Source organism: Argopecten irradians, chromosome 4 (genome assembly GCF_041381155.1).
Source record: "Argopecten irradians isolate NY chromosome 4, Ai_NY, whole genome shotgun sequence".
NCBI classification, from domain to species: Eukaryota; Metazoa; Mollusca; class Bivalvia; order Pectinida; family Pectinidae; genus Argopecten; species Argopecten irradians.
Genome location: NC_091137.1, coordinates 7,730,811 through 7,749,604, shown reverse-complemented (window position 1 = coordinate 7,749,604; position 18,794 = coordinate 7,730,811). Strand labels below are relative to the sequence as shown.

The 18,794-nt window shown below is 35.6% G+C and overlaps 3 protein-coding genes across 3 annotated transcripts; all 3 read right to left on the bottom strand.

The window, feature by feature from the left end:
- Window positions 1–1,437: 1,437 nt before the first annotated feature.
- LOC138320489 (neuronal acetylcholine receptor subunit beta-3-like) lies at window positions 1,438–4,631 on the bottom strand. Its single transcript, XM_069263472.1, has one exon. The coding sequence runs from the start codon at window positions 3,746–3,748 to the stop codon at window positions 2,531–2,533; it is 1,218 nt and encodes a 405-aa protein (XP_069119573.1). The 5' UTR covers window positions 3,749–4,631; the 3' UTR covers window positions 1,438–2,530.
- Window positions 4,632–8,354: 3,723 nt separating this feature from the next.
- Window positions 8,355–11,115, bottom strand: LOC138322075 (uncharacterized). Its single transcript, XM_069266130.1, has 2 exons — window positions 11,103–11,115; window positions 8,355–8,824 (listed from the first exon to the last, which is right to left on the bottom strand). The coding sequence occupies exons 1-2, from the start codon at window positions 11,113–11,115 to the stop codon at window positions 8,355–8,357; spliced, it is 483 nt and encodes a 160-aa protein (XP_069122231.1).
- A 4,054-nt stretch (window positions 11,116–15,169) lies between these two features.
- On the bottom strand, window positions 15,170–17,908 carry LOC138322385 (neuronal acetylcholine receptor subunit beta-3-like). The gene is made up of 2 exons (XM_069266424.1): window positions 17,827–17,908; window positions 15,170–17,329 (listed from the first exon to the last, which is right to left on the bottom strand). The coding sequence occupies exon 2, from the start codon at window positions 17,305–17,307 to the stop codon at window positions 16,048–16,050; it is 1,260 nt and encodes a 419-aa protein (XP_069122525.1). The 5' UTR covers window positions 17,308–17,329; window positions 17,827–17,908; the 3' UTR covers window positions 15,170–16,047.
- Between the last annotated feature and the right edge of the window lie 886 nt (window positions 17,909–18,794).

Here is an 18,794-nt window from a genome sequence, read left to right as displayed (position 1 = left end):
ACATCCTGTATATTCATAATTAAACATGTTTTTGTTAAAAAAATGAGTATCGTTTATGCTCTGTCGGCGGTGGAGCATCTTTAAAAACTTCCAAATCTTGCTTTTTAAAAAGTTGTTCATTCATTTATATCCTATAGATATAGCAACTTAACGACAAAGCATAAACGATAATGACCATAAGAACAATGAATGATGTTTAATCGTATATATATATCTAATAAACAGAGGGGGGGGGGGGGTGTCAGAGCTCAGGTTCTCACCTCCAACATCCAGACAAAGAATAGCGATAAAATGGTTACCTATTGGGCTACCACAACTCTTCCTATAGCACTGGAAACTGATTAAGTAAAAGTTAATTTGTTGCACGTAAATCGATCTACAAACCAATTAACCGTAACAAATGATTTATTCAGCGAGGAGAACTGTATCATTGTTCGGAAGCGATTTACATTTCGTTATCAATATAGCTATAATGTAATGAGGATAAAAACTAGTTTCCGGTATTACACGGTTTCTAACACTTTCGGATGATCCTATTTTGAAATTTGCAACCTTCATTTCTTAGAAGCTGATAGGATAATGACACATTTGTGCCGAAATGTTGATTGAAAACATACTAACTAAACAATTATTCTTGTAGCCTGAAATTTATAATTATCATTTTTGGAGGACGTTTTCATTTTAAAACTTTTGTTACCAATCTATTACCAGAATTGCGTAAAATGTGGCTTGCCTTCACATTTAGCGCTTCGCTTCTTGGCTTCGAATACCAAAACTTAGTGTGAATGCTTTTTGACATTTTACTACTGATTCTTTATCAAAGTAGCGTGTATGTCAGCCAATGGAGTAAATATATAATAATGCCTTTTTTTTATTTTCCGCAGTGTTCTTTTGCATCCTTCGCTATCCACCAAATCGAAAGTTTCCATAGGTTTAGACGACAAAACCGAAGTCAAACCGTTCTCGGGATTTTCTTTATTCTAGGTAATGTGTTACAATAATTAAGAAATAGAAGCAAGTAACTTATATCCAAAAATTAAAAAAAAAAATGTATTAATTTCATTTTATTTGAAAATATACTTAAATCAAGACAATTAACAACTATACAAAATTGAACATTCCATCATTAAGACAAAAGAAATAATTACGCCTTACTTATCTCGTTAGATTTAAGATCAAACGGATATGTTTGAATTTCATTTAAACCTTTCAATTATAAATTACATGGATATGCCTCAGGGGATCCATCGTTGTTCTTTCCGATATAAAGTGAGAAACCTCTTATTGTGTATGGTGAGGTCGCTGTCATCACGTTACATTGTTCTAATGAAGTGAGATATCTCTTATTGTGTATAGCGAGGTCGTTGTCATCACGTTACATTGTTCTAATGAAGTGAGATATCTCTTATTGTGTATGGTGAGGTCGTTGTCATCACGTTACATTGTTCTAATGTTGTGAGATATCTCTTATTGTGTATGGTGAGGTCGTTGTCATCACGTTACATTGTTCTAATGAAGTGAGATATCTCTTATTGTGTATAGCGAGGTCGTTGTCATTACGTTACATTGTTCTAATGAAGTGAGATATCTCTTATTGTGAATGGTGAGGTCGTTGTCATCACGTTACATTGCTCTAATGAAGTGCGATATCTCTTATTGTGTATGGTGAAGTCGTTGTCATCACGTTACATTGTTCTAATGAAGTGAGATATCTCTTATTGTGTATAGCGAGGTCGTTGTCATCACGTTACATTGTTCTAATGAAGTGAGATATCTCTTATTGTGTATAGCGAGGTCGTTGTCATCACGTTACATTGTTCTAATGAAGTGAGATATCTCTTATTGTGTATAGCGAGGTCGTTGTCATCACGTTACATTGTTCTAATGAATTGAGATACCTCTTTGTGTATTGTTCTGTTATTGATGTAACCAGGTTTTAACCTAGATAAGTATGACAGATGTCGTGAATTTGGCTAAACAATTTACCAAACTCTTATTTTAGGCTTTCGGGATCTTCATACAAATCTATACTATAATTTATCTCCTATTCTGAAATAAATTGTGAGGTTGAATGTTTTGCAATGTTCTTTGTAGCTCTTTTTCACGGACATTCAAAATGCGACAAGAATGAGACAAGAAGGAGCGCACTGCTACACTCATTTGAGTAAGCTTTGTCGACGATGCGAAACACAAATAAATCCATGTAATGTTTCAAATGCTCTAACTGGAAGTCACCAATAGATTTTATGGTTGATTTCGTTCTATGGTCAAAGATGATAACGAAAACACAAATTAGTTACAGAACACTGTAGCAATAAAAATATTAATGTCTGAGGCCAGACAATAAAGTGTGATTGGTTTCAACCGCATTAACACGACAGCTGTCTGGGTTACCAACACTTCCTAAGAGAATACGGTGGAGTTTTAAAATCTAGTAAAAATAAACTAGCCTAGAAGCTGTATTGTGGATGCTTGAGTTATCGATATTAAATTATTGCTTAAGATAAGACTTTCGCAGTCTTTCAAAGTTTCAGTCGGACTGTGTAAATACAATGCGACCAATAGTGGCGAGTGTCATCACAAACAGGATGAAGAAGAATAAACAGAAGAGCGGAACATCAAGCTTGGGCAGGACGTCTTTCAACAAAACTTGTGTCATCACTTCAGCGCGACTGTCAGTCATTTCTTCTGTCTCCTTGTCACTCACTTTTCGTTGTCTTGTTGACTTACAACACATTAAAAGCCAGGAAATACATGGTGGCGGCGGAGTGTCTCCATATTCGATGTAGAGACGAACTTGTACGACAGTGACGAACACTATTATTACACTGAACACCAATAGGGCGAGGAGATACATGGCCAGGTAGGATACGTTCAGAGAGCTGTGTGGAAGTTCAGAGCTGATTATCCCCAAGAACACAGCATACGACAGGTACACGGTAACACAGAACGAATTCTTCTCTCCCGAAGACGACGGGATGAGGAAGACACAAACGTTGAGAAACGCCAGAAGGATGACAGGGGCGATCATTGTTATGATAACAAATTTTGGTCTCCTCTTCAGACGCAATGAATAAGTTACATACGAAATATCATCATCTTCAGGTGAGTCTCTTTCAATCTCGTAGCTTAGCAATAGCCATTCTACATTTTCCTCGAAATATTTTTCATCAAATGAATCTGATGAGGTAACAAAGGACACTTCTGAAGAAAGCAAGTCCCATATTTCGAAGGACAGCTGACATGTTTGTGTATCGAAAGGGTAGTATGTTATATCAACCACACACGTCACGACATAACTGTCTGCTGGAAACCATGTCACTTGACCATCGTTGTCCACCCAGACACTGGTAGCCGATTGTGCAAGCATGTTCAATCTACCAAATGTGTTGATCAGGACAATGTGCGGCAGCCATACTAAATTCGAATCAGCAACGATACGTGACACGTTGTTGAAGTCGGAGGCGTTCCAGTTTAATTTTTCGTCAAACCATGATATAGTGAACCAGCCAGCTATCACAAGTTTCTGTGATTTTTCATTGAACTCGTTGATAGAATTCAACGTGAATTCCATAGACACATTTAAGGTGTCCCTTTGGTCTAAAACAGGACGAACGCGCTTGTCGTAATCGGTAAAAATGAAGGTGTATGCATTTTTGACATCTTGCCATGTTGGTGACGAGTTAGTGACAACTAGTATAGATGTCACTATGATCCAAAAGAAAACGATGCCTGTCGCTGATTTCATTGTCCACGGTATTACAGCCGCAACGAAGTATCTAACAGTGCAGTTACAAGTCGGTTACAGCTGTGAACTAATCGTCTAATGTTATAAACATGTAGATATATTCTAGGTATTCATATTGTCGCATGACTGTCTCTCTCTATATATATTTGCAGAAAGCAATGTTGTGGGTACTTAGTGGGTACTTTGGTATTAGCATTTGTTAATATTTATTACTATTACCTTTGTTTTAGAACTTTCCGTTATTGGTTTTATGTCTGCTTCAGTTGATTACATTTCAGTTGTCATTAACAGCAGACGCTAGAAATCTTTTATCTATTATGGTTTTATTAATATTTTATAACAGTTTATTTAAACACCTTCTTTTTCTCGTTTAAAGTGCAACCATCCGAAACTAGTAGCCTGCAGTGTAAGATGTTTCATCATCATCTCGTGTTTCATTGGCCGTCATCTTCAACGCAGCATCTTGTGTTTACTTCGTTGTACCTGACGACCATCATACCATTGATACGACGTTGATACTATCTGAAGATGGTCGATATGGTATTGGGTGTCAAAGACCGCAATAATAAATGTCTTTACTTATCAGAAACTTGAAACTATCTTCTAACTTGTTAAAGAAGGTGTTCTGGTATAAAATGATACACATTTTAAAAAGATTTCGAAAAGTGCATTTACTACTAATATTAATTATTATCCACAAAACGAAAATATGGTGATCTGTATACCACCAAGAGACACATTACAGACACTGGAATCATTTCGGTAAGGTGTAATATCAAAACTTTCCTCACAGGCAAAGTTCATGCTGAGTATTATTGATATTCATTTAAATCGGACCTCTACAGATATTGACACTGTAAACAGTGTATACTTATGGGTAGGTTCTTCCCCACTGATTACTAAAAGACTTTGATCAAGTCATGAATTACTGCGTCTGAACACATACGATCTAATCATTAATGAAAAATTTAAAGGTTAATCGATACTTGGAGCTGTCATCGTGTCTTACTGATCGACGTTTATGTTCGTGGTTCCTTATATTTATACTTCTGTTTACGAACTATATGTTCTATTTATGCCACAGCTTTGCAGACAATCGGCGTAATGTGCGATAACAGATATAGTTTATTGCTGATATTTACTCATTTTAGGGTGTACATATCGTGTTGCTCTGTGCTGTACTATCAATCTTTAGGACCTGGTTTGTTAAGTAGACGTTCCAAAGGGAAAAGCGCATTTCTATTACGGACGTGTGAGTGTTTTACCATTTGAACTTCATATAAGATATAATCTATGATATTAAGTTATTCGATAAAATTTGAAAATTATCTCATCATGATCCATCATCTACATTGGTGATCCCAACTTCAAGTTATTATTTAAATTTCTGTAATTTGTTTATTTATATATTTTGTTTGCTTACTCATGAGAATTTCAAAAGAAAAATAAATCCACTAAAATTACTTATATATATGTATATGTTGTAAATTTTAATCTGACACAAAGTCAACTAATGTAGATTATCTAAGCATTAAACCATCATTTTATGGAATATGTGACCTATATGTATGCCAGAGTTTTGCAGACAATTGTTTTGAGCTTGGTTTAGTTAGGAATATGTGACCTATATGTATGCCAGAGTTTTTAAGATAGATTTCTAGCATATAAGTAACTTTGACCGATAATGAAATTAATCAACATCCATTCCAACTATTTACTGATTGTATTTATAAATACATATCGAGTTTGAAATACATTTTACAATCATAATACCTGATAAATCACATTATGTTATCAAGTACAAAAATAATAATTAAATCAATGAACAATTAACAATTTGGAGATACACAATTAATAAGTAAGTATAATAGTAAAAATAGGTTACAAACAAATATATACAATTACATAGAATGTCTTACCTGTAATAATAGTCAAGCCATCAATAAGGTTCAGAGGTTTATTGGTATTGACCATTTAAGCCTCTACTCTTACATAGACACTGGATGGCTACAGGTGATACTCATAAGCAAACCGGCTTTCTCGGCTAAATTTTTGACAGCCGACACGAATACAATGGTTGCACACATCTTGCTTAATTGACCGCCGTACGGTGTCAAAGGGTAAAAAATCATCTATATTCTATGACAATAAGATAGCTTCCGCTATCACTTAAGTAATCTACCTATTACGTGTGATTTCCTTTGATTAATAATTTCAAGATGACCGAAACATCCGGAAGTTAATCTCCCTTTTGAACTCATACGTGTCGGTCAGAACAATTTATTGATTTCAAATATATTGCAGACTAATTGATAAGCCGACACATTTTTCTCATATAAATATCTAATTGAAATGTGTTACACACACCGATAAAAATATAAACACAATAGACCTTAGCTATAAAATTATACTTTTGAAAGTTCAATGTGTTTACAAATAATCATTAGTTTCATAAGGGTAAAATATTCCTTATCATATATGTATGCCAGAGTTTTGCAGACAATTGTTTTGAGCTTGGTTTGGCAGAGTTTTGCAGACAATTGTTTTGAGCTTGGTTTGGTTAGGAATCTGTGACCTATATGTATGCCAGAGTTTTGCAGACAATTGTTTTGAGCTTGGTTTGGTTATATAAGTGCTATTCTGCGATCGTGATTGACGTCTTCTAAATAAGATGTTAATTGATAAACCGATTTCATTACTTAAAGATGCTCCACCATTTAAAAGTTTGAGCTTCTAATTTTACTTCAAGTTAAAACTATGAAAAACAATTAATTGCATCTCGAAAAAATTCCTTGGCACTATATCTTATATGGAATGAAGTATTGATTGCGCATGCACCAAGGGCGAAATAAATTATTTCATGTTATTTTTTGTGTTAATTAGGCATATACACCGTGTGGTAATGACCCCGGAACTAGGTACCCCCTGAAGCGAGAGTGAGAAAATCAGGATTTGAAAGAGCTAAGATAGTCGCTTTAATCTGCATTTAGAGATGTTTTGGGATACTGATGTTTGGTACATGTGTTTCCGAATATATCAGCCATACAATGATATATAAATGTTTTTCGCGAACTGTCGCCAAAAAAAAACCTGACATATGTTAACATGTCACCTGGCCAAGGGAGGTACCGACGGAAATCGCCAGTCGTTAGAACAGATGCTGGAAAAAAACTTTCCTTCGACCATAAATACATAATGAAGTACTACATTACTCAATTATGATATATAAGGGTAGATTCAAAAGAAAAAAACCTTCTCAGCCCCATCTATTTATGTTAGGGAAGCAATACAAAATCTCGGTGGTGTACGGCTCATAGCTGATAATTTGAATGGAGGGTGTACGGCTCATAGCAAATGAGGTGTACGGCTTATAGTGATATCGATAATAATCATAAAGATAATAAATGAGGTGTAAAATTATAAAGATGATGTTTCTTTTATGAATATACATATATTTTTTCAGTCAGACGACATGTAACGTCAGCGAACTTAGAACAAATTTACACAATACGTACATCTATATATAGATACGTCGCCATCTGGATAGCAAAAAGTCAATTCAAAACACAAAGGGATCAGGCAAAAGTTATTACAACTTTGAAAAGCCTTCTCGTAACATACAATGACGAAACAGGAGACAATAGACATGGATGATATTAATAACATTAATTACAAAAATTTTGCTGGACTTTTTAAATTGATGAACATGTCTGAAAAATAGTTTGGTTTTTATGATCAGCACTTTCAAATTTTTATCACCATTCAAGTATCTAAGGCACTCTCACACTCACACAGATACAATTTAGGCTGTTGGTGACCACGAAACAAGTTTATCTGACTGCATCGATGTCTTAACTTTGCATGTACAATATTCGTTTTTGTGTCACCAAAATTGTAATAGACTGGATCTTTTTCATCATCTGTTTAAGTTGCTAATGAAGGTGATGATCTAATCGCTTCAGCCAAGTCATTCCACATATATGCAGAGAAGAACGTATAAAAGAAATTTAGTTAAAGAAAGTCTGTGAAGAGGAATTTCATAATTGTTATTAGTTTTTAAAGCATAGTTATTAGTATGAGCGACTTTTGGAGAAAGAAATGAATGGAGATAATTTGGTGCTAAATTATCCTCGTTTTTGAAGACTAATCTGTAAGTTTTCTCATTTGCGTCTCTTAAAAAGTGTTTCAAGGCCCGGTTCGGGTGGCCGAGTGGTTATGATGTCCCGACATATTTCCACAAGCCCTTCACCTCTTGGATGCGGGTTCAAATCCTATGTGGGGCAGTTGCAAGTTACAGACCACTGGTCGGTGGTTTTCTCCGAGTATTCCAGCTTTCCTCCAACAACAAACCATGCACGTCCTTTAATGACCCTTGCTGTTAATAGGACGTTAAACTCATAAAACCAAAATCAAACGTTTCCAAACATAAAGCTTAAATATTTACATAGGAGAGTAAACCACTAATAATTCTTGCGACTTAAATTTTATAATTTATTGTTATTTCTTTTTCATGTGTAATATACTACACCTAGCAAAATAATTTCATTCTTATTCACATTCAGTATCGCTATCACACTCATTCCCAAACTGCTTGCTCATATAATCATCATAAATCTTCATCATCATCATCATCATCATCATCATAACAACCATCATCTATGTCATCATCATCATCATCATAACAACCGTCATCTATGTCATCATCATCATCATCATCATAACAACCATCATCTATGTCATCATCATTATCATCATCATAACAACCATCATCTATGTCATCATCATCATCATCATCATCATAACAACCATCATCTATGTCATCATCATCATCATCATCATAACAACCATCATCTATGTCATCATCATTATCATCATCATCATCATCATCATAACAACCATCATCTATGTCATCATCATCATCATCATCATCATCATAACAACCATCATCTATGTCATCATCATCATCATCATAACAACCATCATCTATGTCATCATCATCATCATCATCATAACAACCATCATCTATGTCATCATCATTATCATCATCATCATCATCATCATCATAACAACCATCATCTATGTCATCATCATTCCATGATTTTTATAATAGTAATCATCTTTATTTCTAAATTTGACAATGGAACAGACACCAATATATATATATATATATATATTAGCAAAACGAATTATTATCTCGACAATTTCATAGATATTGATTATTAAATACAACAACAAACACAAAATGAAGGTATTGGCCACGGTGTTTATTTTCAAAGGGGCGTCAATAACTGCCCATGCCATGCCAGAGGGCGTCAATAACGGCCCATGCAAACAAGAGGGCGTCAATAACGGCCCATGCAAACAAGAGGGCGTCAATAACGGCCCAGCAAACAAGAGGGCGTCAATAACGGCCCATGCAAACAAGAGGGCTTCAATAACGGCCCATGCAAACAAGAGGGCGTCAATCACTGCCCATGTAATCAAGAGGGCGTCAATCACTGCCCATACAAAACAAGAATCAAAATGGGGCGTCATTTACTGCCCCATTGGCATGAATACAATAGATCAAATCAAATAAGCATAAAGTGCAATTAATCAAATCAAATAATACAAGTTCACTGAGAATTGAATACAAGAGTTTTTTTATTTATGCAAATAGGTTTGCTGATCAAGGAGTAACCAATGATGAACAGATTTTGTGAATTTCACTTAAATGTGTATCAATTATAATTTAATTCTTCCTTAATGTTAGCGAAGTCCTGCCAAATGGCACACAAAATTAATAAATTATGTGTGCCACCGCCACAAATAATAAATACCATATATATGCAGTGGGGAACGAAGCTAACAAAGTATCAATAACCGTGTTTTTATTTATATCCTGTCCCCCTCGAATACCATTTTTTTTTAATTTTCATTTTCTATACCACCCTGAATCAATTTAAGAAAAATGTTATTGCCGATATTACTTCAATGAACATTACCATTGTTGAATAGTTCGACTTTATCGACTTTTATATCGGTATTTTATGTAGCCACCATCTAAATTAAATCCAAAACAAGAGTTGCCACGGCTCTGTTAACTCTTATACATGCACGATTGGCAGCAGAAATGTTCTCAGAACCTCGCCAAGTGCCTCGAGGTAACATCTGAGACCATACTATAAGTGTATTAGGCAGTGTTTATATAAGATAGCTTATGTCCCTACAGATCTGCTCCCCTAGAACCAGAGGACCAACCTCGATGATGTCATTAGCCCCACAATGGATTAAGAGCATAGATGGTTCCCCTAAAACAATGACCATGTCCAATACTTGTGTGACAACAGAATTCCATTTCATACCACTTTGACCTCTCCACCATATAGAACAAATCTTGTGTTGAAGATCAAGATGTCTGCCACCCAGACGACTAGAGGTGTGAAATGATGCACGCTTCACAAGTGAAGAGCCTACAAGCTAAACTCTACGTACTGGATTCCCTGAAATCTTACGGCTAAAATTAGCCCATTGGTGAGTATAAGAGAACAAGGATAAAAATAAGAGCAAGGGGAGCCAATGCTCTGTATTTAGAGTAACTGGATAAGTAATTAAAATTTATAAACGAATATGAAGCATGTAAGACTCAGGTAACCCGATATAGCGCTTGAAAGTATTGGACCTCCAACGCCCTCAGAGCTGAATATCTCACTCAGATAAACTGCTCACTGCCTCTGTGGCTACTCCTATCCTAAATGAATGTGTTTTGTATTTCTTTTCCTCTAATCCTGTGATAACAATAACTTCTTTTTTTTAAATACTGCTGCAAACAGATAATCTTGATAAATAACAATGATCAAAATGACAGAAGACTGGACATGGGTTCCTGTGCCTAACAGCAAGATACTGCTCATTTTCATGGTATACTGGGCAATATTTCCCTGCCATTCGGGGAATGCACACTGTACAACTGATCCCTGCTTGATCAATTTTTGAGTAACGAAGATTTATTTCTAGTGAATGATCTATAGAAATATCCTTTAGGGCGAAGACCCTATCTACCATGTCTTTCTTTGTAACAGCTAATTCACCTACCCTAAAGAAACCAAAAAATTGCTATTAGGAAAGCTGATTAGAACAATTTAGACTCGTAACTTAGTAGAAATACAAACAAGAGGTACAGCCCTTAAATCTTTGAATGTATATCAGAGGTGATAGGTGCCCTAAGATCATGTACAGACTTCTGTTTTTTCATACTGGAAATAAGCTTTTTAACAAGAAATAACACAGAAGTTCCTCGCTCGACCCCTACAGAACTTTTCACATAAAAATGTCAAGCCTGCTATGTAGGTGGCCACAGTGGCAGGGGACATACCTTTATCTGCCATGTACAGGATAAAGTTCAATATGTGACTCTGGGGAGGGGGCCAAATGTTTTACAGATTAGTGTCCTGAATAAACGATTTAAACCACAAAGTTCATACAGACTTGGCCATGCAAAATTAAAGGAGTTTTCCAGGATATTTTCATTTTACCAGGAATAATTCTATCGCTGTTTAAGTAAAAATGATAATGTTTGCTTTTCACTTCTTTGATTGACTGTTTATTGTTTGAGACCATTAGCAACTGTGTTGGTGGGGTGGTAATGTCAGTAGGCTTGTTACATTCAGAACATACAGACGATTGTGGTATATTTAACAATTTATTCTCAGAACATTTGTCTGGGCCTTCACCACATCTAGTTTATAATGCCTTCACATCAACCATGTCACATATGATGTCACGATAAATGTCTTTAATTACGTTTAGAGTCTTGTCCAGGAATCTTAGAGCAGATTCAGCCATGTTTCTACCCAATTTAGAAAGGTCCTTAAAAGTATCACATAATATCTTTCATCTCATTCCCTCCCATGAGGGTTTATCCCACATAATACATATAAGACACAAGCATTAGAAGACCCTAACAGTACTGTACAGTGTACACATATGAAATGGCTGATTTCATATCAGGGGAGATAATCGCTATAAAAATGAACTAATTGTTATATAACCATGGTTTATGTAGATCTATGTTATATATCTTAAAAGTAAATATTGAAATAAAAACACCATTGTAGGCTATTTTTTTATATATGAAACATAATCTTAATTATTAGGAGTATTTGTGTAAATTCAAGGATGTATACCAAAAACCCGGGACTTTTCAAGGACATTATTTGATTTTGCTGATTTTCAAGGAGACAGCAAATTCCAGTAGTTTTCCAGGACCTTTTCGAACCTTGAAACCAGATCTATACGCTTCCGTTGTATTATGAGATGGAGGTAGATATCAAATCTTCAAATTTGCTCTGAAACTGACATAACCATAACTATAGGTATTAATTCTAAGAATGTAACATCCTTAAAAATAGATAAGCCATGCCAACTTGAAGGCAACTGAAATACAAACTAATGTTTGCCAAACAAAGCACCACAACCTAAATTCATGTTCCCAGCACTGTCTGTGAAAAGCTCTAAATCTTTGCTAGACATTCAAGTTTGGTAAAAAATTTGAAAAGTACCATTAAATTACTAAGAATTTGAATTATACACCAATGTCATCTTTCACTGATGCAGTCAAGCGAATAAAACGATGTGATCTTGAAACTCCAGCTAACAATCCATACAACCTCCTAGAAAAGGCGCTAGAACTGAAGACGAAACTTATGTTGCCCTGTCTGAGTTTGGTTAGCCTGATTATTTGGAGAAACCATGCGCTGATTGTTCATGTTACCTTGACCTCGAACACCCTGAACTTGATCTCTAAAACAAGATATTTGGGGTGAGCACCATTACATTGCATAACAATTATGGAGGTATCCACAATTTGACCTTTGACATACTCCTTTCATAGTTTGAAATTAAATTCATAGCGACCGCCCCTTATTGTACCAATATTTACTGTTTGTTGTGATGTGTCCGTTGACCTTGAGGTTGTGAGACATGTCTTCAATATTCACCGCGACGGAAATGGAAGTATCAAAGGGAAGCAACTCTGGTACTCTGTTAGATATTAACCACACAGTGGATATAAAGGGAGATAACTCGAGAAAATAACTAAACCATAACGTACCCAAACAAACTCGGTGTTGTTTCTTAAATAAATCAAGTTATTCTATATTCATGAATAACTTGTAATATAATTGGATCTACAAACGATAACCTAATTAGTGAGTGGGAACGAAATTAGTGCGTTTTGTACGTGTCTTTATGTTGCATTTCACTGGTTACCAAAAACAAACAAACCACAATTTTATGCATGATTGTAAACTTTTAGTAACACTTATAATGTAATAATGATGCATACGAGGCATTTTAAGTCTTAAATATAGTTATCCTTTTTGTTTTCACCATCCCATAACTGAAAAGATATGGAATAGTAACTATAAGCCGTACAACTCCTCTCATATAAAAGTGACTATGTGCCGTACACCTCCCCAGATATGCATTCGCTATGAGCCGTACACCTCCTTCGCTATGTGCCGTATACCATTGCGATTTGGACGAGCCTTTTGACATAAATGAGACGGGCTGAGAAGTATTTTTCTTGTGAATCTACCCTTATATATCATAATAGAGTAATGTATTATTAAGATATGTATTTATGGTCGATGGAAAGTTTTTTTCGAGCATCTGGTCTAACGACCGGCGATTTACGTCGGTATCTCCCTTGGTGTGATGGCATATTTACATCTGGCAAGCTTTTTTGCGACACTTCTCGAAAACCATTAATATCTTATTTTGTGGCTGATAAATTCGGAATTACGTGTACCAAAGGTCAGTATCCAAAAACATCTCAAAATACAGATAAAAGCGACAATCTTAGCTCTTTTCAAATCCTGATTTTCTCACTCTCGCTTCAGGGGGTACCTAGTTCCGGGGTCATTACCACACGGTGATATATATAAACGATTAAACACCAATTTTTGTTCAAATGATGAATATCATTTATGTTCTGTCGGCGGAGGAGCATCTTTAATTATTCCTTTGTTTATTTCTTTGTTCTCCTAGTGTTTCTACAGGGAATATCGTTATACTGATGTAATGGCAGGAGTTAATGTCGTATATCTATAATTTACAATTAAACTATTATCGGTGGTGTCCAGTAGTTAAATGACGTTCGATTGATATGAACTTATTGTGCTAACTTCAATAATACCACTTAGTAACGATTATTGGTAATCCTCCAAGGATTAAATAAATATGTTTCATTATAGGAGAAATATAGGACATGCGCACTGAGAAGTAATATTATATTTTAATTAATTTTAGCACCGTCTTAACGTTAATTTAGTCTTAACATCAACGTTTGTCCTTATGAGCAAAGTTTGATTTTTATCCCTAGACCGAGAAACATCATAGTCTATTAAAGTTGTAGTTTCTGTTCCTGCTTAGCGGTGGCGAAGACGCTTGAAATCGCATGTCTTCCGTTCACCTAATCACCGACGGGTTCATAAAAACCAACATATAGCGCTTGGACGGTAAGCGAAAGGGCGTAAACGGAAAGCTACGTACTTAATTTGAAAAAAAAATAAACAGACTAATTTGGCGAAACTATTACTAAATAGCTCCAGATAAATTTTGAAGCGTCGCTTCAAAAAACAAAGATGGCGTCGAAATAAGAAACCAGTGCGCATCTTTTTCGGGCGGTTAATATTTTGCACTGTCAAAAATACACTATCACCCGTTGCTAGGGGGTTGTTACGAACATGTCTTTTGTTTCCTATTGTTCTAATGTTACCTGCCTTGTGATAGTGTAAAATACCAAATATCTCTCGACCAATCAGAATGCAGGATTTTCACTTGAGGTATAATAATTGTATAATATCACAGCTATAACCGATGATATTGATTTATATAATTCAGTTCCAAGCACGTTTTACTAAGTAGTCATGACTGTCTTGTGTGTTTTAGTATTTTACTTTGTTGATTTGAATTGAGTAACATGTATAGCAAGATGTTGTTAATGTTCGTTTAATTACTATCAAATATATAATAAAACATAACAGTCGGGTTTTTTCGTATGATATTAAGTTTATTATCAGTATAACATGACTTTACTCATTATAAATAAATTAACATGGTTATGGTACCGACGATTACATAACATCAGGAGTTGGTAAGTCGCTCAACTCATCAACATATTTTACATTACTTTTCGAAAGTAAGTATTTATCGACTCCATAAAATTGTCCGTTGAGATTATAATTATCGTTCATCTGCCAACTTTTCCTGTGGTTTTCATTAAGTCCTAAATTGCTCCAAAGTCAGCGGTATCCATTTGAAATGAGTACTTATTTTGTATGAACCATTTAATGTCACATTGAGAAAATAACCATTGTATCGTTATTACAGGTACTATATTCAGATAAGACGGGTTATTATCAAATACAAAACACATAATTGACTGAATTCTAAACACTTTATTTCAAATAGAAACATACAATCGTGATCTAGACTCATTTACAATTGGAACAGTGATTACCACTCCATCAACATAGACTGGTCACAAAAAGTATAAACCATAATTAAATATGTCACAGAACAATAAAAAATAATCACTGTATTTTTTTCCAAATCAGTCAAAAGATTTAACACTCAGATCTGAAGATAAAGTTAACACTTAATATATACAAGTAAAATATTTAGGTGACAAATTCCGGACTACACATTAAAGATATAAAAGACATACGATACAATTTGGAAATACAGGGTAACATAAAAACTACATTTGATGCTTCCCTATCATCTTGTTTACGTCTAAAAAGCGTTTCAGGGGTTACTGCCACTGTCGTTATATCCACCCCTGATTTAGTAAAAGTAAAACTGAAGCAAGTGGAGAAGAACAGAAACTGACCATTTCCAGGAATGTGAAAAATGGAAAACTGTGATTGACTGTGTTGCTTTGTTAGATTCTTGACCAATTCACAGGAATGTGAATAATGGTACACTGTAGTTGATTGTGTTGCTTTGTTAGATTCCTGACCATTCACAGGAATGTGAATAATAGTACACTGTAGTTGACTGTTTCTTTGTTAGGTTTGCTTTCTCAGCAGTAACAAACAAAATTGTCAAGATATCTTCAGAGCGGATAGGTTGTTTCCCGATTGTCCAAAATTGTAATATACACGAAGGATCAATAGAGTCGAGAAAGATCCAATCAGTGCTTTCTGAAAATTAACGGGTTCTAGAATCATTTATCGACAAAAAGATCGAAGGATGGACCGACCATGGATGTCAAGCGATTTAAATAATCTGATGTTAGTAGACTAATGAGCCATTCAAAATGAACGAGAGTAGGTAAACATGCCCATAACTATGGTGAAAACAACCAAAATGGTCATGAAAATAAGAAACAAAGGGACGTCAAGTTTTGGCATAACATCTCTCATACAAATCTGTAATTTGTTTTCGCTTATGTGTGCTGTCTCTTTCTCGTTTCCTCCTCCCATACGGTTTTGCTCTTCAAGATCGTGGGGATCAGTGTCGGACGGCACTACCCGAGCCTGATTGCCACGCACACACATGCAGAACACCTTCAAGACGCTTGGCGGTGCAGGAGTGTCTCCGTACTCGAGGCAGATACGAACTTGTATGACCGTGATAAGCACGATGACCACACTAAACACTAGAAGGGCGAGGAGATATATGGTCAGGTAAGATACGTGCTGAGAGTTGTGTGGTAGTTCAGAGCTGATTATCCCCAAGAACACAGCATACGACAGGTACACGGTCACACAGAACGAATTCTTCTCTCCCGAAGACGACGGGATGAGGAAGACACATACGTTGAGAAACGCCAGAAGGATGACAGGGGCGACGATAGTTAAGATGATGAACTGTGGCCTCCTCTGAAGATGGATGGTATATTTGGTAAATGACGTCATTGCATTATCGACTGAGAGGGAATCCAGCACCTCATAACCAACCAGTTTCCACTCCACATTCTCCTGAAAAAAGTCCAGGTTCAATGACTCTGAAAATTTCAATAGCGCAACCTCGGAAACTGGTGAGTCCCACATTTCAAACAACAAATTACATTTCTGTGTATCAAAAGGATAATATGTTATATCAACTTCACAACTAACTACGTAGCTATCTCCAGATATCCACATGACTTCGCCGTTATAAAAAATAATGATAGTCGCTGGTTTCTCTGCGAGCATAGTTATTTTACCATAAGTGTTGACAAGCGCAATGTTTGGGAGCCAAGTTTCCTGTCCGTATGAATGGACATGATTCACATAATTAAAATTAGACATATTCCAGTAGAGGGACTCGTCCGTCCAGTATACAATGAAGAAGCCAGATATAGCAAGCCTTTGTGTCTTCTCATCAAATTCGTTTATCGACCTTATTTTAAAATCCACATACACAGGCAAGCTTTCCCCTTGCTGAATTAGTGGGATAATTCGCTTGTCATAATCACGGAATATATAGGCGTAGACATCTTTTACATCTTGAAGTGTGTGTGAGGAAAGGTTAACATTTGTCTTTAAAGCCAGCAACAACCAAATAAAGAATATTACCACCGATGTCATAATTCCTTGTCAATAGGCGTTCCTGTAACAAAAAGAAAAACATGTAGAATATAGATAGACGATTCAGGAAACGCAGACACTGTGTTGTTTCTTTACATTACATCATTACCATGTCAGTCAATAAATTGACGTCACAATTGATACTTGACTGGGCAATGTTCAGACTTTGCATTTTACAGAGTTATTTTCCATGCGGGCAGATATTCACTGAGTCCATTGTTTTCTCTGAAAGTATGACGCTCACAACCAATTCCTACCAGGAAGGACAGATATATTTCTGCAATATTACTGTTTCATCGGTGGTCCAATGTTTCAACCAGTAACAGTTTAAACAGACAAATTTGTCTCTTCAGATACATACAAAAACACAATTAACGTATTTGTTCTCTAGCAGAATGTCACAAACCCGTTTGGCGCGAAAATGACATTGCCGCTGACATATGCATGTTTTATGTAGTATAAACATGTTTTAAAGTGAGTGAAATATGTAAACAATGTAATATGTAAATAAAGACTAACCTTATCCGTAGATTTAGACAGTTGTCTGTGCAACGTTCTTATCCGTAGGTATATAGTGTCGTCTGTGCAACGTTCACTTCTAAGCTGGTGTCACTTAAGAAGAACTCTGCAGATATATCCATTATCTTGCTAATATATCTACTCATATCATCAAGGTAAAGTGTCTCTGCATTTCATATCAGGATTGGCCTTTTAATTATTTACCGATTGATTTTCCATTTGTAAGGCAGTGATTAAATGTATTCCCACTGGTCTGAACTCGATACAGGGCTACATGTATCATGAAATGATTCATTGGATGTTGTGTATGAGTAAAATCAGATAGCAACAAATTATAGGAACTCGATGGATCATGCATCATATATCATTTTCAGATTATTATTCATATTACATGACCAATGTGTGAACCAGATGACAGACGCTAGCGTTGATAAGCCCATTGGGATGAGTGTTTCTCAATAGATAGGTACTACGATACAATAAAACTACAGAAAGATTTGGACGCAGCAGCACAATGGAAAACGGACTTTCTCGTGAAATCCACCCAGATAAATCATCAGTATTACTAACAAGATACATCACAACTACACTCTCCATAATTACACACTCGAGCAAGTAAACTCAAGCAAATATTTAGGACTAACGCTGAGTACCAGAAATCCTAAAATGGGACATGCACATAAATAATATCACCGCAAACGCAAACAAATCACTAGGGTTTTTAAAACGCAATTTCAAAAATCATCTTATATAAAAGAACAGCATGAAAAGTACTAGTTAGACCCAAACTGGAATACTGCTCTTCCATATCCCCCACAACATAACCCAAATTCAACAGATAGGAAAAAAAACACAACGGATAGCAGCAGGGTACGTGAACAACAAATATCACGACACCAGTTCAGTTACAAACATAATACATCAACTCAATTGGCTAACATTATGGACACGACAGCTACACACTGTTG